The 27,083-nt window shown below is 45.0% G+C and overlaps 1 protein-coding gene across 2 annotated transcripts in view; it reads left to right on the top strand.

The window, feature by feature from the left end:
* The window catches only part of LOC111140821 (cytoplasmic FMR1 interacting protein 2), a 126,308-nt gene that overhangs the window by 90,041 nt on the left and 9,184 nt on the right, over positions 1-27,083 (top strand). For both annotated transcript variants that reach the window (XM_022493013.1, XM_022493012.1), the window contains 2 exons: positions 23,395-23,467; positions 23,938-24,032. In XM_022493013.1, coding sequence (XP_022348721.1) covers positions 23,395-23,467; positions 23,938-24,032 — 168 coding nt within the window. The remainder of the gene's footprint in view (positions 1-23,394; positions 23,468-23,937; positions 24,033-27,083) is intronic.

The following is a 27,083-nucleotide window of genomic DNA, read 5'->3' as shown; positions in this document are numbered from 1 at the left end:
ACCACTTGAACCCTGGGAGGAGGGCAGGCACTGGCGCTAGGCAGACCTGGGTTCCTGTCCCAGCCCCACCTTGTCCAGCTGCGGGATCTTGGCCACCCAGTCAGGCTTAGTTTTCCATCCTCTCATTAAATAATAACCACTTGGACGCCACAGGCCAGGCACTGCCCTGGGGGATATAGTGGTGGCCAGTCCCTGGACAGTAGCAGGGAGACTCAGGCTGAGCAAGTATTTATGCAGAGATGCTGTGTGTATGTTACCACAAGTGCTTGGAGGGAGGAGTGCAGGGTTTCATGGGAACATAAGCTAGAACTTGGTGTGGTCCTGGGGGAGAAGGAGGACTTCCCTGAGGAGATGACCAGGAGAATGACCAGGAATTGGCCTGGTGAGGAACCAGGGGTGAAGGTCCAGGCTGAGGGAAGAGCTTGGAGCACTTTCTTCATTGGTCATGATGGGAGGTGGCCATTCTCACCCGCAGGGTAGCTCAGAGGCCAAAGGAGAGAAAGCATGCAAAGTGCATGCAGTAAGAACTAAATAACTGCTCATAGTTAATCACACCGCACAGAAGCTTACCTCACCATTTCCCGACCTCACAGGCCCACACGGACCCAGCACACCCTTCCCTGCCTGACGACTCATCTGCCCCCACCAGCCCTCATGGCTCAGGCACAGAGGCTGCCTTCTTCTTGTTCTCCCTAGTGCTCTGCACTGCTTGCTTCCCTCCGTGTTGTGGGGTTCACAGCCCTCCAGCCCTGGGGGCACAGGTGCAGTGGAGTGGAGCATTGGAAGGAAAGGGAGAGGCCTAATCCCCACGAGGCAGCGGGAGCCTCTTTCAGCGCAAGGGGACCAAGAGCCCCCTCATTGCTAGTCCGGTGCTAGCTTGTGGGTGAACGGCCTCGGGTGAGGGAGACAAATTACAGGTTCTTAAGCTCCCTAGAGCAGCATGACTAGAGAAGTCAACAACCCAAGACTGGGAAGGCAGAGGGTGTGACGTGCTATTAAAGAATGAAAAGCAAAACAGGATAGTGAGCGCTGGGTGTCGGGAGGGACGAGCTGCTTTTGCAGAGGGTGGAGCCTGATGTCTTCAAGAAAGAAAGAACTGCGGAAGGGCTGGAGTGGGGAGGCAAAGGGGATAAGATAGTCGCTGAGGAGGGAGAGGCAGGTAGCCGCGGGCCTGGGCGGGAAACCACTGGAGTTTCCTGAGATGGAGAATGAGGGGGTCGGTTTCTGTTGGTGAAAGGCCCTTTCAGCCTCCGAAGAAGCACTGACCACAAGCAGACCAAGGCTGTTTGCAGCTACCCAGGCCAGTATTCTGGAAGCGGGAGGTGCATGGAGAGGGCAGGAGGGAAGGAAGGAGCTGGGGAGGAGGCAGAACCCAGGTAAAGCCAGAGAAGAAAGCTCAGAATGAGAACCGAAGATTCCTGCTTCTTGTCCTCATCGTCCGTGCGAGTGAGCCGGTTCACTCCATCCTGGGGTCCCCACCTCTACGAGGGACACGTCCCATCTGCTCTCGCAGACCCTTCCCCGCAGAAAGGCTCAGAGACGCACACGGTTTTGCTCCCCCTCCGTAAGGGGTAATTGCCTCTCTGTTGCCCTTTAAATAGACTCTTGAGACGGCTAAGTGTTCCTTTTTACGGGAACAGGTTTTGAACACGGTTCAGTGGCCCAAGTTGCCATGGCAACTTAGTCTTCAGAAGTCACAGGGACAAGATGAGGAGGAAACATTGCTCTGTTCAAGGCTTCAGGAAGATGGGGAGAGGCTCCCAGGGCACCAGGAGGACGGGAGCTGGGGGCCGCCTGGCCCCTGGAAACCCAGGGCCTTTGTGTCTCCTGTTAGCACCTTCTCTCACGAGGAGCTGTGACCTGGGGAGCACCAATTAAATTTCCCCTGTACAAACCCCCATTGGCAGACTATTTATTGATGGGGATACAAGGAAAGGAAAAGTTTTTCTCAGGCATCCCTGTCGGGTCGGGGTGGTCTCTTGCGTATATTACTGCAGACAAGAGGACACTCAGGATAAAAGACCTGAAGAGCCGAGAGGCCCCAGCCTGTGGTCCCATCCCCTCCATTCATATGTGAGGCAGTGGGAACCAGGGAGGGGAGCGCTCTCCTGGGGCCCCAGGCGCGTCAGCGGCAGGGGTGGAGGAAGGAAAGCCCCGGTTTCCAGGACTGATTCCTGGCCTGACGGAGGCCCACATAGCAAGGACTAGGGCTCCCCAGAGCTGTGCCCGTGCTTTCTGCCTGACAACTGAGGGACTCCACAAACCAGACAGTGCTTCCTAGGATGAGAATGAGGCATGACGTATGCACTGTTGTAATTAAAGAGGGGTACTACCAGCACTAAAAGAAAGGGAGGGAGGGGCCTTAATGACCATCCACGGAGGAAGGACTATTTAAACTGTGGAACGTCTACCGGTATGGAGGACTTGGAAGCAGTTAAAAAGAGTAAGGTGCTCAAGTAGCTTTGTGTATGCCCACATAGAAAATGCTGAAAGACATGGTACTGAGTGAAAAAAAAATCACAGGACAAAACACACATTATGATGCCATACATGTAATATAAACAGGAAATAAAACCCACAAAATACCACTGCCTTGCAAACAAAAATCTATGGGGAAAAGTATACCAAATAGTTCAGTCTTTTTCTCTAGGTATCAGGGAGAAAACTGGGATTAGGGGTCGACAGGGACTTTAATTTTATCTGGAATGTCTAATATTTTACAAGGAAAGTATTTTCATGTATTATTATTAAACTAAAAATTAATTCAAAAAATAGTAGTACCTAAATAAATTAATAATAACAGAAAAACTGGAAGAATACTGAAAAGCACAAAGCAGGAAGATTTTTTTTTTCTTTTTTTAAGATTTTATTTATTTTATTTATTTGAGATAGAGAGCACAAGCAGGTGGTTGGGGGGGGCAGAGGGAGAGGGAGAAGCAGACCCCCCACTGAGCAGGGAGCCAGATGTGGGACTTGATCCCAGGACCCTGATACCGTGACTTGAGCTGAAGGCAGTAGCTTAACAACTGAGCCATCCAGGTGCCCCAAAATATGAAGTTTTTTGCCCATTCATCTCACATTGTCTTTTTCTAATAGATTTGTAGAATTTCTGATTGGGGATTCCATATCAGAATTTTTGCTGCAAATACCTTCTCTCATTCTGTGGCTTGCCTTTTTGTTTTTAACCAAGATGTTACTATATCATTAATTTGTAGGTAGGCAAAATATAAATTGAAAAGATTGATTACTTCCACAATGGTATATTTTTTTCTCTTCCAGTTGGGTGCTTGTGAATATTTCTCAAAATCCAGGGGGTAGTATTAGTACGGAATTCTCTATACCTGTGAACAGGTTGTTTGCTTGGCGTGTTTAATTATGGTCTATAACATACATAAATATATGGAATATGCAGGATTCTCACTGCATAGACTAATCAAATCATCCGTGCTACTGTGGGTGGGCATTTGGGCTGTTTGCAGAGTGAATAGTGATGCTATTATGAACGAAGATGCCTTGAATGTTCTTGTCCATTTCTTTTGGTAGATCTACCCTCTCATTTTTATTAGGTGAATTTACCGTGTCATAGAATGGCTAGGTCAGTGTGTGACTAGACACTGCCAAACAGTTTTACAAAGTGTTTGTGCCAATGTATTCGCTCATTCAGCAATGTGGGAGAGTTTTCATTTCTTCACATTCTCATGAACACTGGCTCTGTCTGTCTTTTCCGTCATCGCCATTCTGGTGGGTGTGTTGTGATATCTCATCATCGCTTTGATTTCCCTGATCACCATGGATACTGGGCCTCTTTTCATAGGGCACTACCGTTGGGACAGCCTCTTTTGTGAAAGAAAGCCTGTTCAATATTTTTGCCTGTTTTTTTTTTTCTTAAAGATTTTATTATTCATTTGACGGAAATCACAAGTAGGCAGAGAGGCAGGCAGAGAGAGGAGGAAGCAGGCTCCCCGCTGAGCAGAGAGCCCATTGCAGGGCTTGATCCCTAGACCCCAGGACCATGACCCAAGCCAAAGGCAGAGGCTTAACCCACTGATCCACCCATGAGCCCCTTTTTGCCTATTTTTAAATCAGGTCATCTTTTCCTTGTTGATTTATATGTATTCCTGATATATTGTGGGTACGTGAATTGTAAATATATTTCTGTGGCGTGTCTTTTGATAAACAGAAGTTCTTAACACTTGGTATATTTATCGTTTTCCCCCTATGTGGTTGGTGCTTTTGTGACTTGTTTAAAAAAAAATCTTTCCTACTCTAAAGTCATGAAGATGTGTTATCTTCTGAAAGTCTTAGAGTTTAACCTTTTGAGGCTTAACAGACCTTTAAGTCTGTTATCCACTTGGAGTTGATGTGTGTGTTTCATGGGAGGTAGAAACGCATTTTCCTTCCTTCCCCAATTGTCCCAGCGCAGGCGACTGGAAAGACCTGCTTCTCCCTGCCCCATGGTGGTGTCGGCCTGTACGTCAATGATCAGGGACCCACAAAGGGTCTAGTCCCTGTAGCCTCTTAAATATTTGTTGGGTCTAGCCTGAAATGAATCAGCATTTGTTAGGTATCTATTTATAAGTCCTGTTATGTTTTTGAAGGAAACTCAGTTATTAACATAGTATCCCCCACCCTGAGAGATCATAAGGTGATCTTCAGGGAAATACTGCACAGTCACGGAATCTTTGCTCAAATTTTGTGTGCTTTTTGAGCCACTGGCCCATTGTTCATTGTGAGGACACACGCCAGAAGAGGGCCCTGTTTGTCTGCGTGAGCAAGGGAGGGCCCGTCCCTGGAAGGAAGACAGCCTGTCTGAGGGCCTGTCTGCCTTTGATGGCAGGACTTCCCCTGCAGGACTCCAGTATTCCCTGCCTTGGGCCCTGTTGTTCATTCCTTCTCTCCTGTCAAGTGGGCCACAGCCAGAGTCTGGGCAGTCATGAGCGCACAGCTCCTCTTACAGGAGGCTCCAGGACAGGCCGGGCCCAAACTCACAGAACCGAGCACGGTGGAAGCCAGGTTTCTCAACATTGGCACCGCTCACAGTGTGGGCCAGATAACCCTTTGTTGTAGGGATCTGTCCTGTGCCTCATAGGATGTCAAGCAGCATCTCTGGGCTCTACCCTCTCTCTAGGTGCTGGTAGCATCCTCCCCCATTGTGACAACCAGAAAAAGTCTCCAGATACTGCCTGTTACTCCTCTAGAGGACAAAACAAACCTCCCCCTGTTGAGAACCACTGATATAGCACAATCCCACATTTTGTAGATAGGAAGCCAAGGCCCCAAGAGGGAGATGACTTTCCCAGGGTTACAGCTAGTTGGAGTGAGAAGCAAAGACGCTTACAGTCAGCACACTCAGGGACAGTGGGCTGCACGGCAGAGCCTTGCCCATGGCGTTGTTGGTTTCTGTTTTGGTTTTGGTTCCAGCACCACATCTGACCCCTCTCTCTCCTGCTTCCACTTTATAGTCCTTTTCCTTTAATTTTGTTTTTCTTATTGCATAACTGAAATGAATTCATGGCTAGAAAACCCAAAGAAGCAGAAAAAAGAAAACAGAAACCACATTGCCACACGAAGATAGCCACTGTTCACATTCCGAAGGGTATCCTTGCATATTAATATTATTAATTTTATTAATAAATAATAAAAATTAATATTAATTTTATTAATATTAATTTTTCATTTTTTAAACTTTGTTTAGTTAAGAGTAACGTTCACTGAGCTAGGAAGGGTAGTTACCTGCATGGGGTGTGATGGGAGCAGGAGATAGGGGTCTCCCACTTTTCACTTTACACTCTTAATTATTATTTGAATTTTGTGCAATAAATATTTTTGTTTCTTTTCCCTTAAGAGGAAGTACTCACACATTTAACAAATGTACACAATCCTGAGGCATGGGGAGTAAAACAGCAAAGCCCACCCTTCACTGTCCATCTCAGACCCTCACTCCATATTCCCACCTGCTCTTGACCCAGGGTTATTTTTCCCATCGCCCTGACAAAAGACCCCTCCAGCCACTGAGGAAGCACATTCTGTCCCCACATCCAGGCACCACTAAGCAGCACCCCTCAGCCCACCTGCAAGCAGCATGTCTTCTGCCCAGACTCAGAGCCCAGTGATGTTCTAGATTGAACGTGAGCCAGGCTTTGTGGAAAGGAGGCACCTTGACTCCCAGTAATACCTTTCTTGTATACCGCTTTATAGTTTTTTTGTTTGTCTTTTAAGATTTATTTATTTATTTGAGAGAGGGAGAGAATGAGTGAGAGTGCCAGGGGGGTAGGCAGAAGGAGAAGAAGAGAGAATTTCAAGCAGACTCCACACTGAGCCCAGAACCTGACTCGGGACTTGATCTCATGATCCATGAGATTAGGACCTGAGCTGAAACCAAGTGTCAGACACTCAACTGACTGCATCACTCAGATACCCCATGGCTTTACAGTTTTTAAGTATTTTGACCTTTTTTCAGCTATGTCCCAATCTAGAAAACAAACCCACTAGCTTCATCAAACTTGGTCCAACTGGTGAGAGTCACAGATTCTGCAGACATGACTGAGAGTCCCCACCCCCGCCACGGGCCAGTCAGTGTGTGGGACTTCAGGACTCAGAGGTTATTGGACAGGATCCCTTCCCTGATGGCGCCGTTTCCAGTCAACACCTTCAGTCTACAGCATGGAAGGTTAGCTGTCCATGGATGAGGCAAGATGATCTCAACGTTTTTAACCTGTTACTCAAAAAATAAGAAAGAAATTAAACCTTCCTATTTATTAACACACTGTTCAAAAATGACAGCTATCCAGAGTTGATCAAATAAATACATGTCAGTTAAGGTGTTTGCTCAGAATTTAACTGATGTAAGCTGTGATCAAAAAAGTTTGGGAACACCTGGGCGGCTCAGTGGGTTAAGCCTCTGCCTTCGGCTTAGATCACGATCTCAGGGTCCTGGGATCGAACAGGGCTCTCTACTCAACAGGGAGCCCACTTCCTCCTCTCTGACTGCCACCCTGCCTGCTTGTGATCTCTCTCTCTCTGTCAAATAAGTAAATAAAATCTTTAAAAAAAAAAAAATGGGGGGACCACCAGCCACAATCCACAACAAAAGAGTGATAAGGGTATAAAATGGTGGAAACAGGGAGGAGGAAATGATAAGACAGATTTCCTGTTTGAAGGTCATTTTCATATCTTCCATGCCTAACACAGGGCTCTTATGGCCTAAACGAGGGGCATTTTAGCTCCCTTATAGCTGACAAGTAAAAACATCCCTGTTTATCCTCCAGTCTGTTCCAAAGTAACACTATTCTGTTTGAGACAGAGACGGCCAGTCACCTTAATCCAAAGCCATACCCAGTCCTTGAGACATGTCCTGTTTGTTTCATTACTTGCCAGTAATTGCCAAGAAATTAGAGCCTTGGTTATTCAGTTCTGGACCGACGACTTTTCTGTGGGGAGCCCCCAAGGATAGAAATGCCTACAAGCCGAGGACTCGGGGGTCAGAATGCAGTTTATTCCCCGGCAAGTTACTGGGGAGCAGATGTCTCCAGGCTTCCAGGAAGTGGTGTCATGGTCCCAGCAGCGGCTACTCAGCACAGTCACTCACAGAGCTCCTTCAGCATCCCCTGTACTGCATCCTGCCCCGAGGAGGCCCTGGCTGAGACCCCAGGCACAAATCTCCACGCCTGAGTCCAATGTGCATCCAGGATGGGGAACCCCTGGTTTAGGAGGAATCTTCTTAGCCAGGGTTTCCAGAGGTTAGCCATTGATGTGTTGTCACAATTCTTGCCATATCTACAGACTCCTAGTCCCCTTGTTTGCAAAATATTTTTATTTAAATTTACTTTTTTTTTTTAATTTTATTTATTTATTTGACAGAGAGAGAAAGATCACAAGCAGGCAGAGAGGGGGGGGGAGCAACTCCCCGCTGAGCAGAGAGCCTAATGCAGGGCTCGAGCTCAGGACCCCGAGATCATGACCTAACCCAAAGGCAGAGGCTTAACCCACTGAGTCACCCAGGTGCCCCTTAAATTAACTTTGTAACTTAAGTTTATTTTAAAAGGATGCTTTATATCACTTTCATTAACAAAAAAAAATTATCTCTTGCCATCATTAGAAATCAACCAGAGCAATAAATTCAATCAAAATAAAACAGAGTAATGTAATTCCAGCTGCTACCTGCCCAGGCCTCTGAGCCTGAGGCCTGCTGTCTGTTAAAAATGGAGTGAGCAAATGTTAGGGAGGGGGTTAGATGTGCTGGGACCAAATGGAGACTTTCTCATTGCAGTTGTCAGAAACTGAGAAGGAAAGAACTTTCTCACCGTGACTCAATGTTGTTAAATATCATTTCCCTGCATCTCCAATACCCACCTTTTAGGAAATGCCAGCCTTGGAGGACATTGACATGCACTGGGGGCAGGGAATGGTGGTGGGAGCTACGTCTTAAGCCAGTTTCTTGGCTGTAGATCTTTCCCAGCTGACCAGACATGACTCTGATCCAGAATCATAATTCTTTTTCCCTTTGACCCTTCAGGGGGCAGGGAGAAAGAGCAGAGGTGAGACATGGTAACATACAGCATTATTCGACTGAGGAGCAGATTGGTGGGGAAAGACCCCCCCCACACACACACACACACCCCCAGATGCACAGAATCAGATAAGATCACAGATTTATTTGGCCAGGTTTACAAAGAACTCCTGGAAGTGAGGGCCCCACAGAGCAGGAGCAGATGGACTGTATCACTGCCAGGCTTTCCACTGCACCTGGAATCCCAGGCCAGGAGGGGCTAGAAGCTGGCGCTCATGCTTTCTTTGCAAAGCTGGGTGTGGGAAGCCTAATTTGTTGCTTGCTTTACAGGGCCCTGTACCTTTGGGGCTTAACATCAGCATGCAAGGAACACTTCACTAACCATCCATGTGTGTCCATATAAGGAAATGTTTAGAATGCTGGGCTCTCTGGTTAGGCCCTGTACACCCCCCTCCCCTGCCCCACACACACTCCTCCCACCAGAATACCAGAGTGGGGTTTCCTAGGGGGTGGGGGGGTCCTCAGCCTCCAGTTCCAGCTCATTTCTCCACACTTGCTTGACAAAGACAAAAACATAAAATATTAGTGTTAGTGTAACTGTCTTTTTGTTGCCTCAAAACTTAGAATATTAGGAAAATAGTATTCTGAGACTGGTTTGATGATTCCCTTTAGGAGATGGGCTAAAACTGATACATAGTTTTTTCCACCCAGAACTGGAGCCTAAAGGTAGCATCTGATGATGTTGTATGTAAATCCAACATGTGTAAGATCACATTGACACTTTTTTTTTTTAATATGTATCCTGAATCTGTAGGGTGTCCTTTACACAAGAGAAATCATGTCTCCAGTTAGCCTCAGGCTGAGTGAGTTGGGTACATGAGGTTTTGTGGTATTTGGTGGAAATCCCTCACGGTCAGGGGCGCCTGGCTGGCTCAGTCAGTGGAGCATCTAACCCTTGATCTTGGGGTCGTGAGTTCAAGCCTCATGTTGGGCAAAGAGTTTACTTAAAAAATAAAAAATAAAAATGAAAAAACAACCCAAAACTTAAATCACTAGTTAAAAATATTTCCCCCAAAAAAATGAAATGAAGGAAAGAAATTCCTCGTGGTCCTTGAGTTTTAATAGCAAAGAAAAAATTTTAAAACTGAAGCCAATACAGAAAATAAAGTAGTCATCCATTGAAGAATTTGTATGAGGGTCCCTTACAATAAAATATGTTTGCAACCCAATTCCAAAACATCTTCACTTATACTCGCTCTGTTGACAGAGCACAGTTTCACAGTAGCTTTTGGTTCTTATTAATCATCTCATGATCACTGCCCTCATAGCTGTATGGTGTTAGGAGTTGTCCTAAGCAGCAGGAATAATAAGCATGAGCATGGCACTCGCTAAGTCCAAAAGTGGCCTGACGGCAATGGTCACTCACTACTCCTTCCAGAAAGAGCCCCATGCAGAGAGCCCCATGTGGAAGCAGGAGCATACAGCAGTTCCCCAGCAAGGAATTCATTGAATTCCTTTTGTGTAGAGCAGTCACACTTCTTCACACTTTAGAAAACCCATTATGGTTGGATCCTGGTTCCAGAAAAAGAAAGGGGGAGCTATAAAAGGAACATTTTAGAGACAACTAAGGACATTGTAGTATCAGCTGCATCTTATAAGATATCAAGAATATCTTTGAATGCCTGTGCTCACAGTACTGAGGATCCTCTCAGTTTTACTGCTGAAGTAGCAAAGACTGAGGAAAACAATGACTTCTACTTGCTCTTGGTGATTTAGTAAAATGCACGGAGTCAAAGCAGAAATGGGAAAAGAACGGGTCACTCTGACTATGTCAAGACTATAAGGATGTGCATTGTTCTTTTGGGTATTTTATAGGTTTGGTGTTTTTCATAACAGGGTTGAAATGGGGGGAAGAAACTTCATTACGGAATCTGGGAAGTTAAGAAGAAAAAGGGTCACTTAAGCAGACAAGGTCACAGTGTATAAGGAGGAAGAAAAGTTATGAGGGTTTTTGTTTTTTCCAGCTACTTCTGCTAGTGGGTAAGATTTATTTTTGGTAACATATGCTTAGGAGCTACTTCTGACCTCATTTTTTTTTTTTAATTTATAGAGGCATCTGCCAGTGCTAAACTCAGCCAGGACTCTCCTGCTGCCCGTCCATTTGATTTATAAGCAGGAAAGATCTGTGTAGAATTGTGGAAAGGCAGATGAAGCCAGGAAAGCTGTCTGGTCCAAATTAGAAAGAGACTGCACGGGATTGTGAGCGGCCCTGAGTGAATAGCCAGCGGGCCATGTCAGCTGCCCTCTTCCCGAAGGCCACAGTGGGGAGGCTTTCTCTCTACGTCAGGGTCTTTTAGGGAAAAGAAAACAATAATACCTTTTCCCTAGGTGCCATTTAAGAGCAATGTCTCAAGCCCAGCGTTTTTGAGGGTTGCTGCCTTTCCGTTCTTGTTAAGGGTGGAATTTACTAGTAGGTAAGGCATTAGGGAAGAAAATGGCAGAGCTGATTTTCCAGGTAGCAGCAAAAGCACCTTCATACAATTATAAATCAGATCATGTTACTCTCTGGCTTAAAACTGACAGGTGGCTTCTCCTCGTACTTAAAATTCTAGCTCCCAGCCATGACCCACGAGATCCAGAAGATTCAGCCATGCCTATCCCCCACCCTCATTCATCTCTTAATACACTCTGTCCCTGGGTGCACAGTGCAGCCTCACAACAGACTTGGAAGGTCAGGGTACAGATAAGAAAACCAAGGTGCACTGAAGGTCTTGGTCAGGGTATGGTGAGATCCTACCATCCTTGGCTTCTACCCTTATGCTTATTGACATTGACTTCCTTGGTGTTATAATTCAAGGGGCACCAAGAGGACTCCCCCCAACCCCAAACAAAAGCATCCTTTCCCCTTTCCATCAGTGTCTGAAATTCTCCTATTAGAGACTTTTGATTTGAAATGTTACCTGATCTTTAAAAGTGCCACTAAAAACACAAAGTCTGCTGAGATGGGTTTGGAGAAAGATAGCCAGTACTTTAGTGGGTAATCCTCTATCGAATAATATTGAGAAGTAGGGTGTCACTCAGGCAAGGGTGTGGGGAAGCATAAGACTCCTCCAGGCCAAAACAAAAACAAAGACAAAGCAAACAGTAAAGGAGAAGTTCTGTAAGATGTTGATAATATATGCTAAGGGATGAAAAGAGATTACAGCAGAGTAGGTGTTTTATGCTCCATTATTTTATTTTTTAAAGATCTTTATCTGAGAGAGAGAGAGAGAGAGAGAAAACAAGAATGGGAAGGAGGGGCAGGGGGAGGGGAAGAAGCAGACTCCCCTACTGAGTGTGGAGCCCGATGCAGGGCTCGATCTCAGGACCCTGAGATCATGACCTGAGCCGAAGGCAGATGCTCAACCAACTGAGCCATATCTCATTATTTTAAAATACATACTTAAATGTTAACATGTGTAGAAGAACCTGACAGGATAAAGCCCAAAATTTATCAGTGATGACCCCTAGGTGGTGGGATTATAAATTTCTTCCTTTAAAAAAAAAAAAATGCATGGGCATTTTCTTTCCCTTTTTTTTTCCTCCTCCTCCTCCTCCTCCTCCTCCTCCTCCTCCTCCTCTTCTTCTTCTTCTTCTTCTTCTTTTTCTTCTTCTTCTTCTTCTTCTTCTCCTTCTCCTTCTTCTCCTCCTTCTTCTTCTGCTTCTTCTTCTTTTTCCAAAAATGAGCATAAATACTTGAGCAGCAAAAAGAAAGAAGCTTAGAGTAGCAACTTTAAAAACATATCTGCTGTGATGTCCCATACAGCATGGCACCCAGAGTTAGCAATACTGTGTCGTATACTTGAAAACCACCGAGAGAGTAGATATTATAGGAGCTCCCCAGCACCACCACTACAGTACAAAAGGGTAATTGTATGAGGTGAAAGATGTGTTCTGGTAACAATTTCCCAATCATCCAATCATCACAGGGACACCTGGGTGGCTCAGTCAGTTAAATGTCTGCCGTGGGCTCCAGTCAAGATCTTAGGGTTCTGGAATCGAGCCTCTCGTGGGGCTTCCCTCTGCTCATGCTCACCCTCTCTCACACTCTCTCTTGCTTTCAAATAAATAAAATATTTAAAAAGAAAAATCACATTGTGCACCTTAAAGTTACACAGTTTTGTATGTCAGTTGTATCTTAGTAAAGCCTGGGGAAAAATCTACCAAATTAACAGTTTTTCAGGGGACAGTCCTTGCCTGAATTAAATATTGGGTAAATTTTCAGAAGAAAGTGACAAACGTCAGTTCAATGAACACATATAAAGTAACTAGAATGTTGGTGGGGTTGGGGGTTTTTAGAGATCAAGGATAACAAATTCTTAACTTCAGTGCCCTTGCTCCTCTGCTAGCCGAAGGCAGGCAGTCATAATCGATCCCACTGAGTCTGAATGTGTTGTCAAAATCCTCTCCAAAGGAAGCCACTGCCTCAGTCAGGGGTGGGACTAGAGATGACCCCAGGGTCGCTGTTTGCCTCATGCTGCCTGCTGCAAATCGTGAGAAGGACTCCTTCCTTGATTTGTTTCCCTTCTTTCTTTTGAAATATTACCATAATATATTGATTTTTAAAGAACCAAATACATCTACCAGAAAACGATCATTATAAATAGTCAGTCTCTGGTGTCTGTGGCGTGCGTGGCGCCCGCTAGGCTGGGTGGACAGGATACTGTCTTCCTAAACCACTCCTAGCAATCCTGGGCAGTGCTTTTTGTCACCTCGGCTGGAAATCATTAGCCCCTTCCCCCAAAATAAACAAACCCTGACAAGATGACGTTATCCCCCAAAGAAAGCAAAGTAGCCCAAGACCCCTAGAACCTGCTCAGGCGTCCTACCCTCTTGGCGCCGGAATACATCCTGCTTTGGTATCTAGGAGGCAACCAAGATGCCCACGTCGTCTTGGTCAGATGCAAAGTCCAATATAGACAGCAAGGCAATATGGCAAAGCGTAGAACATGAGCTGGATATTATGAACCAGTCAGCTGGTTCTGTTTCAAGACAGCATGATTCAAGGAAGACCATGGGTCTTTGTTCCAATGAAGACTCAGACTTAATTCCATTTTTTCCCAGTCCATGAATCTGCTGATTTCTCATTCCAGTGATTTGCAATGAACATCCTTTCCTGGGGCCTTTGCTGTTGCATTGGCCACATTGCAAGGCCAGGCCCTCCCTCGTAACACCCAGCTTGTAGACTGTTCAGCTCAGTGGTTGGGAAGGAGATGTCTTGTGGGGGTTGGTGCCCACTGGACCTAATGAGGAGTAAGGGAAACTCAGGTAGTAAGAATATTTACCACCCAGTAGGTTCCAAACGGCCACTTGCAATTAAAAAAAAAAAAAAAAAAAGTCAACGTTCCCATTTGGAGACTTGCTACAGGCACTCACTCTTCCTGCCTTTGTCCTCAGGAGAAGGATCTGTGTCTCACTCAAGGCTATAGAGCTTGGCAGTAGAGCCGAATGAAAGAACAGGATAAGGCTGGTTTAGGAAGGTGGCCCAGTGGCCAGGCCCAGGTCAGCAAGAGAATTCTGAGAGATCTCAGCTCTTTTACTCTGCCCACATCCGGAAGAATACACAGTGCTTTACAATTAAAGGAGTGTCACTAAGTCTGGAGACCGTTACACAGAATAAGACCAGAAATGCATCAAGAGCCCCGGGAAAAGGCAAGGCTGAGTTATATGGATTTATCCCAGCCTGATGTTAGCCTGACTCCCAGGTGCATCTTTGGATTTAGAAATCCTGGGTTCAAGTTTTGCCTCCGTACATAATAGCTACGAGAGGCCAAGGAAGAGATGAAATCCTCTCAGCCTTATTTTCCATTTTCCTTATTTCCAAAATGCTGGGGCCAAGGGCAAGGATCCCCTGTCTTTGGAAGTTCACATTCTGCCACTTTGCTTTTACAATGGAATCTTATAGTGGTTCCTGTTTTCACTAACCACAAGAAATCCAAAGAGGATATTGCTTTCAGGGGAAAAAAAGGGCGAAAAGCAAGAGCGGCATTCAGCTGTTGTTTTGCAGCAAGTCTCTCTAGAGGCAGCATGAGTGCCCCCCTGCCACTCCCCACAGAACTCTGCCCCAGCAACTACGCTCAGAACCTAGCATCAGCCCGCCAGCACTCTGCACTGTGCTCTGTCTGGGTTTCATCTTAATTTATTTTGTACATTCCCTAGAAAAATGTGTCCTGAGGTAGCAGAGAAGCCTAAGAGAGGTTGTTGTTGTTGTTTTTTTAATTTATTTGACAGACAGATCACAAGTAGGCAGAGAGGCAGGCAGAGAGAGAGAGGAGGAGGAGGCAGGCTCCCTGCTGAGCAGAGAGCCTGATGTAGGACTCGATCCCAGGACCCTGGGATCATGACCTGAGCCGAAGGCAGAGGCTTTAACCACTGAGCCACCCAGGCGCCCCAGAGAGGTTGTTTTTAAGGTCTAGGAATGTTCAAATTTTTTCCATATAAATTAGGGATCGTTGCTTTGCTTTGTGCCACTGGGGTTAGGAAAGGTTTCATTCAAACGCTCTACTTCTGGATAGCAAGGGAATACCTATTCTGATTTCATGATCTTTGTCTCAAGTGAGGTGATGAAGGTGAAGTCACCAGGCTTCATAAGCAGGCCCACAGCTCCCGTGAGTCCCTTCTCTCCTGTTCCCAGAGCAAAGAGGCTTTGGCCCAGCCTTTTCTGCAAGTCCGCAAGACCGAGAGCCTAACTTCTGACTGCCTGCAGCCCTGTCAGCCCACCCTTCTCTTAGGAGCCCCAGCAGATGGTTTCCTGCTCTCTTCACACTGATCTGGATCTTGTCCCCCTCAGCCTCTGCCTGCGAGTGCACGATTGCATCTTGCCTGTGGTTCAGGACCTGGCCCATTCTCTCGAACCATCCCAGGGCCCTCACCAGCTCTGTTCAGCACACACCTTACCAAAGGCCTATTCTCTGCCAGGAACCTGGTGTCATTGTCCCACCTCCCAGTCTTCAGAGCCCTTTGTTTCCCAGTCATAGGTGTCCTGAGCTCTTCCCCCACTACATTGGAAACGTCATTCAAATGTAGTTTTTCTGGTCTTCCCTGACCTCAGAGTTTCCTGCAGCATCCAGGCCCCTCTGCACCCTGTGGAGGACCCCATCCTCAACTCTGTGCTCTTAGGCTATGTGTCAGATCACAGAGCAAGCGCTCAGAGGATGTTTGGTGAAGGGAGGAAGGGGCAGCACCAGGTGCATAGGAGTAACCTTCTTCCCTACACCTGGTTTGTCAGGTGGCCTGTCATCTCTCTTCAGGTGGACACCAAAGTGCCCAGAATTTATCTGTCCCACTTTGATTTCTTTGCACCCTCTCTTTCTTTGGTCTCATAGAGTCCGAAGAGCTGAAGTATGTGTAAAGGTCTGGTCACCTTGAGAAATGCCCACCCACACCTGCCCTTTCACTGATTTATTTCCCTCCCCCAGAGTCAGTTTTCATCCTCATGAAGATGATTCCCAAGTTCAAATCCATTCCCCAGTTTCTAGGGCCCCACACGTTACCTCTAGTTCCCCGTTAGACATCTTCTCTTGGATGTGCACAGATATTAGACATTCATCCTGCCCATATCTGATCTCAGCTCCCTGCTGCCTGCAAACTCACTGTGTCCTCAGACCCTGTCAACAGGTGGACGTAGGTGTCCTTTCCTTTTCTGCTCCTATTTCCCATCTGACAGCACGTCTCTGACATCTGCTCCCTCCTCTCTGTCTCCTTTGCCACCACTCCCTACTCTTTCTTGCTCGGACTATCTCAACACCTCTTTCCTCCCCCGACCACCCCCCACCACAATCCTTTCTCTCTCTCGCAGCCAGAAGGTGAAACTGCCAATTTCCCTGATGGAAACCAGCAAGGTGGCATTCAGATGCCCGAGTGGGTCTTGTAAGATCCTTCCTGATCTGCCTCCGGCTTCCCCCTCCTTCCTCATCTCGTACTACCTTCCCCAGCACCAGAAGCTTCAGTCTTTTTCAGCTGTCAGCCCCTTACCCTATTGTTCCCTCTCGCTCCTGGGCCTTTGCAGGAAGTGTTCCCCCTCACCTGTCCAACACTTACCCCTGGGTCGGGTCTCAGTTTACTGTCCCCTTCTCCCGAAAGCCTACCTTATCATCCTCCCCAAAAGCCTGGGTTGGTTGCCCCTCTTATGTATAGCTCTAGCCCTGTGCATGCCCCAACTGTAGCAATTCCCACGATTTTCCATCTACTTGTTTTCCTCATCATCTTGATAAGCACCATGCATCAGGTCTGCCCCGTTCACCATTGTGTCTCCAGCATCTTGCCGAGAGACTTGTGTATAAAATACATGACTACCATTTGTTGAAATTAATGATTTCTTTTCTGCTCAGGCTATATCCTAGTCCAAAAGAAAGTGTTCGATTTAGATCTTGCTTGATCTCTAGTTGATATACCTATGTTCTCTATATTCTTCTTGTTGGCCTCTCATGTCAGATCAAATGTGGGTCTTGAATATAGCTGATCCTTCCAAGAAGACTCTCTCTCAGTCAGTGTTTTCATGGGATGAATCACAGACTTTAGCGCCCTGGACTGGGGCTAGATTAGACCGTTTAGCCCACAGACAGCTTGGTGGGGGCCCTGAATTAATAAAGAGTCGGGTAAGTTTTTAAAAAGAAAACCACTGTAGACTGGAGGGTCTTGGAAGACTCCTAGTAGGTAAAGCTTGAATGGGGCTCTGAGGGAAGGATAAGGATGAGTAGAGGTTGGGAGGCTGGAGAAAGAATTAATTTATAGGTGCAAATTGGCCACCTGACTGGTCCTCTTGTTTGCCTTAGTATCAAACCAGCAGATCTCTGAAAATTAGTGGCCTGCAAAGAAATTACTTACACAGATTCAGGATGGGGGTTACCTCTGGGGATCGGAAAAGAGAGGTTTCAGTAATTCCCTGTTTCTTGGGCTAGAATGTGGCTCAAGACTCTTCATTCTTTAAACTGCCTGTATATGTCACAACTTTTTAAGTTTAAGGAACGTTAGTAGCTACGACTAAAAGCCCAGTGAATACAGCAACAAATGATATGATCCTATCAGATATGAGTGAGACTAAGAAGCTTCTCAGGTAATGAGGTTTTAAGTAATCTTCTCCTGTTTCTATTTTTGATAATTTTACTTCTTTTTTCCAACATGTGTATGTATCATGAGGGGGAAAATAATCCATACTTCCTCAGGCTTTGCCCACATGGGCTGCCATGAAGAAACCAGGGGTATCAAAGTGAAGCGCCCTTTGCCCTTAATCCAGTCAGCCCTACTGCTTCTTTAACGCCACATGGGCCTGGGTAGGAAATGTCACCTCCCCAAGAGTCTCAGTGCCTTGGCCTGAGGGATGGAAACTGTAAGTCTACGTCCTAGAATATTCTGAAGTGCAAAGCAGATGACGGGTACAAAGCACCTGGCACAGAGTTAGCATTCAGTAAGTGCTCATTGCCTCTCCTTCCCTGAAGAACGAAGCAATTATGTTGGTATAGGTTCTCGCTTCTAGGGAAAGACCCTCAGAGACCATTTAATCCGACCTCTTCATTTTGTTCCATTTAAGTTGTTCTTAATTGCACATGATAAATCAAATAATACAGATGAGCTTATGATGAGAATCATCATTCTAAGCCCCGTTGCACCTCTTCCCACCTGTATCCCAGCCCCCAAGGCAACTTGTTTTCATCATTTCTATTTCTAGCCCTTGTCGTCATTCTCTCCATGATGCTTAATAATAGGAGGATAGCTTCTGTTTCTTAATTGGCAGCTCTAGACATGACTTACTGACTCCCTAGTTGGAAAGATGAGATTTCAGCTCATTTACATCTCTCCCCTTACTTCCTTTTAATATTTGATTGTTACTTATTACCTCTATTGCTTCTGTTGTAATCAGAGATAATATACTTATACCACTATGGCTTCTTATTATAACAGTATTTACTATCTTGACTTCTGTCTGTACAAGATGTGGAAATTAACATCCCCAACTTCACTTCTAACACTTCCACAAACTCATACCCCGTGTCAGCTACACTTTTACTTCTCTGTTTCTGTATTTTTGTAACATTTGTATTTTCTTCTGCATCTGTAACTTATCCTTCAGTGTAGCTTAAAGAAAACAAAACAAAGCAAAAGCATACACGATTTGTGTTGTTAAATCTATGCAGATATCTATTCCTTGCTAGACCACGTGGCATGCTAGGAGTCCATTTCCTTCTCTCTAATGCCAGCTCAAAACCCCCAAAGCTCCATATTTTAAAGTTAAAAAGTAGTTACTTTCAGAGTTTTTTCAAATCAATTTTTTAAAAGTAATATATGTTCAATGTAGAAAATTCAGTATATACATAAAAAGTAGGGGGGGAAACAGGGAAAAAGAGAGGGATAGAAAATGAAGAACACCTGCAAATCCCACCACTTGTAGCATTTCTTTAAAATGCTTCATATAATTTACACAGGGTAATCAGTAAAACTGAAGAGAAAATACTTTTATTAGTAGTAAAGGGAAACGTGCAGGCCCACATAAGATGGGTCCACATCCTAGAACAGGAGAGATGCTGTCCTAAGTCTCAATTCCCTTATATACTGCAGACATTAAGTTTTCACTGTGCATGTTTACTGGGCATTTGCCATCTAACAGACACTGGGTTCACTGTTGGGACTAAAATATGGTCAAAAATAGACATTGTCCCTACCTGCGTGAAGGTTACATTCCAGTAGGGGGAGGTAGACGTTAATCAAACAGTCATGGGTAGGCAAGGATAAAGTATAAAAAAATTGAGTTCAAACATTGAAAGGAAAAGAACTTGATTCTTTGAGGACATCTAAGGAACCCACCCAGGCTCAGACCCCCCCCCTTTCTTGAGGGGGTCAAGAAAGTCTCCCTTGAAGGAATGGTAGTTGACTTGAGATCTGAAAGAAGAATGGGAATTTATTAAGCAAAGGGAGTGTGGGCAAGAGGTAGGTTTGGGAGCCTTCCAGAGAGAAGGTAAAAATTCTATGATGGGAGCACAGATGGTACACTTAGATAACAAAAGCTGTTAGTTATGGCTGCAGCAGAAGGAGCCAGGGGCACATGGGGAAGAAACCCACTCTCCGGGTACTTCACATGCCAAGGGCTGGATGGGTTCCTGGGCACAGTGGAAGGCCAAATGTGGATCCTTTGAGATAGAGATTAGGTAAGGAGGAGGTTGACCCGTTCGCGTAGATGCCCACGACAGAGGCTTGTTGAGCTCCCTGACCCAAGCCTTTGTGTGCTCTAAACTGGACATTTTTATCAGTTGCAATGGCCTCATCTAAGGAATGCCAAACAGATACCTTCCCTGAAAGGTGTTGCGGGGTTTGTAGCTACCTCATTATGCAAATGGCCACATAGCTCATCCTCTAGGACCTTTCAGGCAGACGCTTTCCCACCTCTATGGCCACATAGCTCATCCTCTAGGACCTTTCAGGCAGACGCTTTCCCACCTCTATTAGGAAAGCACATTCTTCTGTCTTTTCTCGCCTTCAACAAATTGCTTTAGGAGGTAGAGAACACACAGGAAGTACATGCCAGAAGGAAGGTCCCCTTGCCCCTACAGTTGTTAATTGGAGGACAGGGAGATATGCAGAGAGGGATAAATGGAACACTCTTGTCCCTCCCAAAGAAATCTGAAAGGGAAGCTCATCTTGTAAAATGAGTAAAGCAACAACTTTGCTCTTGTTGTAGAGGATCCAGAACCTTCTTCCTTCCTCCATCCCCTAAGGTGGCACCCAATGTCAATTTTATTTACATTAATAAAATAGAAAGCTGATAGTTCATGCGATAGGCAACTTTTCTAGTAAGTTCATGCAATGAGCAGCTTTTCTAGTAAGAAATTTCTAGGGCGCCCGGGTGGCTCATTGGGTTACACCTCTGCCTTTGGCTCAGGTCATGATCTCAGGGTCCTGTGATCGAGCCCTGCATCAGGCTCTCTGCTCAGCAGGGAGTCTGCTTCCCCCCCCCCTGTCTGCCTCTCTGCCTACTTATGATCTCTGTCTGTTGAATAAATAAAGAAAAATCTTAAAAAAAAAAAATTTCTAGGGACAACTGAAATTTTTGGAAGAAAAGAGGAAACATAGGAAGACTTGTCAGTGGAGCTATCATAACCAGTCCTCTGTTTAAAATACCTCCATGGTTCCTCACTGCACTTAAGATAAAATCCAGACTTCATACCATGCCTATGACCCCACATGATGCGGTCCCTCCCTATCATTAGCGCCTCAGGCTGGACCATGATTTCCAGCATGGCATACTATGCTCTGGCTTACTTTCTGCCCCAGGGCCTTTGTACTGGAATGCTCTGACCTCAAATCTGCATGGCTGGTTCCCTCGCTTCATTCCATCTTCCAAAAGTCTCTCCCTCCAAAGTTTTCTCCTAATCACCCTTCCTTAAACAGTCCCCTCTCCATTCCCAGTCCTCTCTAGCCTATTACCCTGTTTTCTTTCATCACTATCGGAACTTTTCTGATTTGTTTGCTTGCTTTTATCTGTCTCCATCAACTAGAACATAAATTCCATGAGGGCAAAGATCCAGTCTAACGTGTTCAACATCATATCTGCAAAGCCTAGAACAGTGCCAGACACTCAACCAGTATTTGCTGGATGAATGGATGTAATGGTATTCTCATACTTGGAGGCTAAATATGTGGCTAAATAAATTTATTCATCTAAGAAAAATATGAGCTAACAAATATGCATTCATTAATCAATAATTATTGAGAAACTGTTACATCCTAGGGGATGTTAGAGGCAAAATTAGAGACAGCATCCCGACGCATAAAGGAGCTCAGAGTGTTGTGGTGGCCAGTGGGAAGGAATGTGGAAAGAAGCCAGAGACATGAGGATTTAATGGTCATAGGAAGTGAAGAAGAGAGAGGAAGTGAGCCCCAGGTTTTAGGCTTGGTCAGGTAAGGAGATGGTCATGTGGTTCTGTGAGCAGAGGAACTCTAGGGAGGAAGGGGGGAAAGGGTCAACTTTGGAAATGACGTGTGGAATATCCAAGTGGTGATATCCAGCAAGGAACTGGATAGACAAGTCTGGAGTTTGGGATTGGTGAAAGGAGCCATGTCCTTGATACATATAAACCCCCAAAACTCACTTGAGAAAAAAATTGGTATCCTGAATCATCTATTAAAGAAATCTTATTTCTAATTTAAAAACAAAACAAAAAACAAAAAAACTTCAACAAAGAAAACTACACATGCAGATGGTTTCACTTGTGAATTCTCCCGAACATTTCAGGAAGAAATAGTAACAGTTCACAATTGTTTCCAAAATACAGAAAAGAGGGGAACTCATCCCAATTTATCTTACAAGATCAGCATTATCCTATTATCAAGATCAAAGACACTTGAAAAGAAAACAGCAAATCAGTGCCTCTCATGAATATAGAGTAGATATCCTCAACAAAATATTAGCAAATCAATTCTAACAATATATTAAAAGCATCATGAATCACAACCATGTGAGGTTTATGCCCAGAATGCAAGGCTGGTTCCTCATTGAAAATCAATCAGCGTAATTAGTGAATTAAAGAATATCATGACCAATAAGCCAAGTTTTAGATTATATGATGAATCCAAGGGTCTATGTTTAGAAATAGCAATCAATACCAGGTTATTTGATATACTGGTTACGAGAGACATAGCTTAAAAAAGAGGGAAAATTTCCCCTCTGGGTAAGAAATTAAGAATGACACTCAGGCAGGGCCCTTTGAAGGGTTCACTCGTTTTTGCTCTGCTAGCCTCACTTCAAGGAGTGACCCAGAGTAAAAAAGGAGTTTGGAGGTTCCCCACCGTGAGCGGCCAGCCTTCCAGATTTCTAGGGCGGCGCATTCCACCCATGTGGAGAAGGCAAACCACGAGCACTCACAATCCTGATTTTCTCAGATGCTAAGGATCCAAGAGTGCCAGACCTGAATGAAGTCTGGATCTTACCTAGTCCAAATCCCCACAGTTTAAGGAAGAGAAACCAAGAGTCATGGAGGGTGGCTTCTCTAAGTCCCCTTACCCCATCCTCTGTTCTGAAATCCAGTGATCACAAACTGGCCCTGGGACAGCAAGCCCATTAGACTCTATCTCCCAGGCCTGTCCTTCCCAGGTGTTTCCCTCTTTTCAAGTGGTTGTAAAGCTCACTTTATTTGCACAACAAGTCACCATCAAAACCCATCTGTCCTGGGTTTTAGTTTCTCTTTTCTCAGTAGTTGGTCGTCTACATGGTGGGTTGGCAGATTGGCCCAGCTGCCTACTTTGAGCCTACAGGCTTCACAGCCCAGTCTGGGCTCATCAGCTCTGTTCCATTCCTCTGTCACTCATGTGAAATCCTCCACAGATTCTTCATAAGATTATAATGGAAGTGCATTGCACACTCATTATGTGTCAGGGGTTATGCTAAAAGGTTATGCATTCTCTCACTCAATCTTTACAAAAACTCATTAAATAAGTACTATTCTAGTCCTCATTTTGCAGACAAATAGGCTCAAAGAGGTTAAGCAACTTGTCCAAGGTGCCACAGCTAGTAAGAGGAGAAGCCATAATTCGAACCCTGGCTGACTGTGGTGCTCAAAGTTCTAGGAATGAAAATTCTTCATGGTTTAAAATTAGAATTGTTGGGGCACCTGGGTGGCTCAGTGGGTTAAATAAAGCCTTCGCTTTCTGCTTGGGCCATGATTCCAGGGTCCTGGGATCGAGCCCCACATCGGGCTCTCTGCTCAGCAAGGAGCCTGCTTCCTCCTTTCTCTGCTTCTGCCTGCCTCTCTGCCTACTTGTGATCTCTCTCTGTCAAATAAATAAATAAAATCTTTAAATAAATAAAAGAAAATGAGAATTGTTTTTCCTTTCTTTCCTTCCATCTCTGTTTGCAGTCTCAGGAGGAAGTCTGTGATTTGCTCCATGCTGCACCCTTCCAAAATATCTTGCCTAGAGTCTACATCAAAGGTAAGAAACCACTAACAACAGCTAAATAGCCAGCTTGCCTTTGAACTTGACACTCACTTAATCCCAATAAACTCAGATCTGCCATCAGAAAGGGAAAAGGTTAAATAAAGCTTTGGGCAGCTCTTCAATATTCATAGAATCGCAGCGTTGGAAGTGACATTTCAGGCCTCGTTCCTTGGTCCTTCTAGATCATTCCTAGTGCATTCCTGTCTAGCCTTGGTTTAACTCTTCCGAATGATGGGGAACTCACCACCCCATAAGGCTGATAATTCTGTCATTGGACAGACACCAGAATGTTTTTCCTTGTAGTGAGTTCTGAATCACACTTTAGAACAAAGGAGAGCAGTTCCGCACAGTCCGTCCAAGTTTGGGAGCACAGATTGGTCAGTGGTCCTCTGAGAGTTTTCCCTTCCTCAGTTTCCCCCGGGGTACCCTGAGTCTCATTTTCTGCTCTGCTGCTTCTTTTGCAGAAGGGGAGCGTCTGGAGGTCCGCATGAAACGCCTGGAAGCCAAGTATGCCCCACTTCACCTCGTCCCTCTGATAGAGCGGCTGGGGACCCCCCAGGTAGGACCCTTCTGCCCCAGACTCTGAGAACCAACAGGAACTTGAGAGGGAGAGCAGTTGGTCCAACCCCTTCATTTTACAGACTGGGAAACTGAGGCCCACAGAGAGGGTAGGGAAGCATGTCTACAAAGCCTGTTAGTGGCAGGGTCGGGTCTGGAAGGAGATTTGCTATTTCCCAGGCCTGAGTTCTTTCTTCTATGCCATCTATCAGCTATTGTGTCAAATAAGAAGGAAGTCAGACAAGCATCTGTTATGATCCTGTTCGATATCAAGAATTCTGCTAAGTCAACTCTCAGAATTAAAACTCCACACACCCTGAGAACCAGAAGCAGTTCATTTCTGGGTATCTTTGCTAGAAAAACACCTGCAAGAACACAGATGTTTACTGTAGCATTGTTCATTAAGGCAAAAACTAGAGACAACCAGTAAAGGATTGACTATAAAATGTGGAAAAGTTATCTAAACGTTGACTACTTGGTACATAATAATGGAAAGGAAAGATGAGGTCTGGGTGCATCAGTGTGGACAGACCGTAAGCATGTGGTTAGGAGAAAAAAAACATACAAAAACCCTACCAGTGAAACTATTCCTAAAACATGATAATACTTATGGTTCCTTATGGCAGGACCCTCTGAAGAGAGATGAGAGAGACAGCGATGGGATGATCTCCTGGGTCAGGAGACTTCAGCTTTCTCTGTAGTGTTCAAATATTTTCCAAAGTGAATAAGCTCATAGGCTAATTCTATAATTAAAATTAAGTTTTACGGGGCACCTGGCTGGCTTAGTCTGTAAAGCACATGACTCTTGATCTCGGGGCTGTGAGTTTGAGCCCCACGTTGGGTGTAGAGATTACTTAAAATAAAATCTTGGAATATAAACTTAAATTTTACAAACCAGTATTGCTCTGACCATGGAGACAAGTGGGGAAGGACCCCTGCCTCAGAGAACTCAGACTGTGGCAGGAGTCAGGAAGGAAGAGAAAAGAGGAGGGAGGTGGCCAAAAGCATGTGCTGGGTCTCTGTTCACAGTGATTTGAGTAATCTTCCCATTTTAGGGAGGTGGGCAGGGGAGAAATTTCTGAGAAAGAGAAATGGGGCACTGTGGTGAGACAAGCTGGGGTGGTCTGTTTCCTGCCTTTGCCAACTGTGTAGAAGGGTTAGGATTCAAATCTGTACTTGAACTTCCATTCTGGGGCTCCTCTCTGCTCTCATCACAAAAGCAGAGGAGCCTGAAGGGCTCAGATCCTCAGCAGGGGGCAGAAGGCAGCCTGTTCACTCAGAAATCAGGGCAAGTATCTGGAGCACATTGAGGACGAGATCCGCTCAGGTGTTCCCCGATCAGCAACACTCGCCAGACCACCTGCGTGCCACCCACTTCCTCCTGCAAACAGTGACTAAATGTTCAGTGGTATTTGGGTTCTTTGAGTCACCACAGAGAGATTTCAGACCCTGTGGAGTGCACGCATTTTCTTTTTTGGCCTTCAGAGGCTGAACAGAGGAGTCCTCGAAAGATTTCCTTTTAGGGAGAAATCCCCCAAGCCAGCGACATAGAAATGTGTCTGCTCTGCCGTTGGTGTCATCCTACAAGAATCTGGCCTCTCGCACCCAGGGTTTGGCATGTGTTTCCACTTAGGAGACTATGAATTCCTTCCCTGTTCTGGTGAACACAGTTTCCTTGGGATGGATAGAAATCTCAATTTGTCAAATGCCGAGTTTTTCTCAAACAAAAGCCTAGACGCTCTGCTGCAAAGGAAGTACCAGTTTTCTATTCACTGGCCCTCAAGGAAACTTTCGTCCCATAGACCAAAGAAAAGTTAACAAATATTACCTTCCACGCTCACTGGAGTGTAGGGGACTTACGTAATATCTCAGTCCAAGACAGGGAGATTCTGCCACGTAGTTTAAAGTCAAGAGGTTTTAATGGTATTGCCCTATTTCCATTTATTTCTGGGACATAGGTGCTCTCATGGAAAGCACATTCTGGCAGGAGGTCAGAAGACAGGGGTTCTTGTCCCAGCTTCACACTTGAACTGATGCACAATCTGGGGCTAGCCACTTACTATCTCAGTCTTTGTCTTCCCACCTGTGAAATGGGCTAAGAGCTGCTTTGCTGCCTTTGTTGCCTTTCATGAATGTCATGATGAACAAAAATGAGTAAAAAAAATTTTTTCAAAAAACACAGGCATTATAGAAAGGATTGTTGAGCTATCATTTTCCTCCAGAGTGTACTAAATGTAATCAAAGTATTCCATGCAGAAATGTATTTCCACGTTTATTTTCACAGATGCTTTTTTTGTTCTCTTGTTAATTCAGAAAAGTATGGCAGAAAGAGAGAAAAATCCTGCACTGAGTAGAACAGAAAAGAAATGGATGAAATTTATGTGAAACACGCACAATATATATGTATATAACACCAAGTCACAAAGTGGGGGCCTTTGCTGCAAACAGTTCAATGCACTTTTTCAAAGCAAGAAGGGAAGGATAGACCTACCCAAAGGAAAAAGGACACGGAAGAAAACTCACACCCTAAAAAACAGCAAAAGTGTTCAGCCTTACCAGCAATCACTAAAATGGAAATTAGAAGAAGGGGTATAATTTTTCATCCCTCAAGTTGGCAGAGAACTTTCCTTACTGATAAGAGAGAGCTAGGGAAGTTATAAGAAGGGGATGGTACAGAGTGGCTCAGCTTTCCTTCAGACTAGTTTGCTACTATGTTGCAAAAGCCTTTTAAAATATGTACCCACTTCAACTGCAGAATTCTATTTCTAGGATTTAATCCTAAACAAATAATCAGAGACAAGCTTAAAAAGGGTTGCGTATGAGGACGGTTGCTTAAGAATTATCTGTAATAATGAAAAATTGTAAACACTTAAAAATAGCCATTAAGCATAGAAGACTCGATAAATGGTGGCTCTATCAGTGGCCACTTTCTGTAGCCATTAGAAAATTATGTTACTGAAAATATTGAAGGAAATGGCTTTGTAGATTGCTGCTATCTGAAGAGAAAAAAAAGCAAGATAATCTGATCCAAATTGTTAGCTGTAGATGTGTA

The sequence above is a fragment of the Enhydra lutris genome, unplaced genomic scaffold, assembly GCF_002288905.1.
Source record: "Enhydra lutris kenyoni isolate GAN:26980312 unplaced genomic scaffold, ASM228890v2 scaffoldscaffold5, whole genome shotgun sequence".
Lineage (NCBI taxonomy): Eukaryota > Metazoa > Chordata > Mammalia > Carnivora > Mustelidae > Enhydra > Enhydra lutris.
The sequence above is the reverse complement of the archived record's forward strand: the minus strand, read 5'-3'. Positions and strand labels throughout refer to the sequence as shown.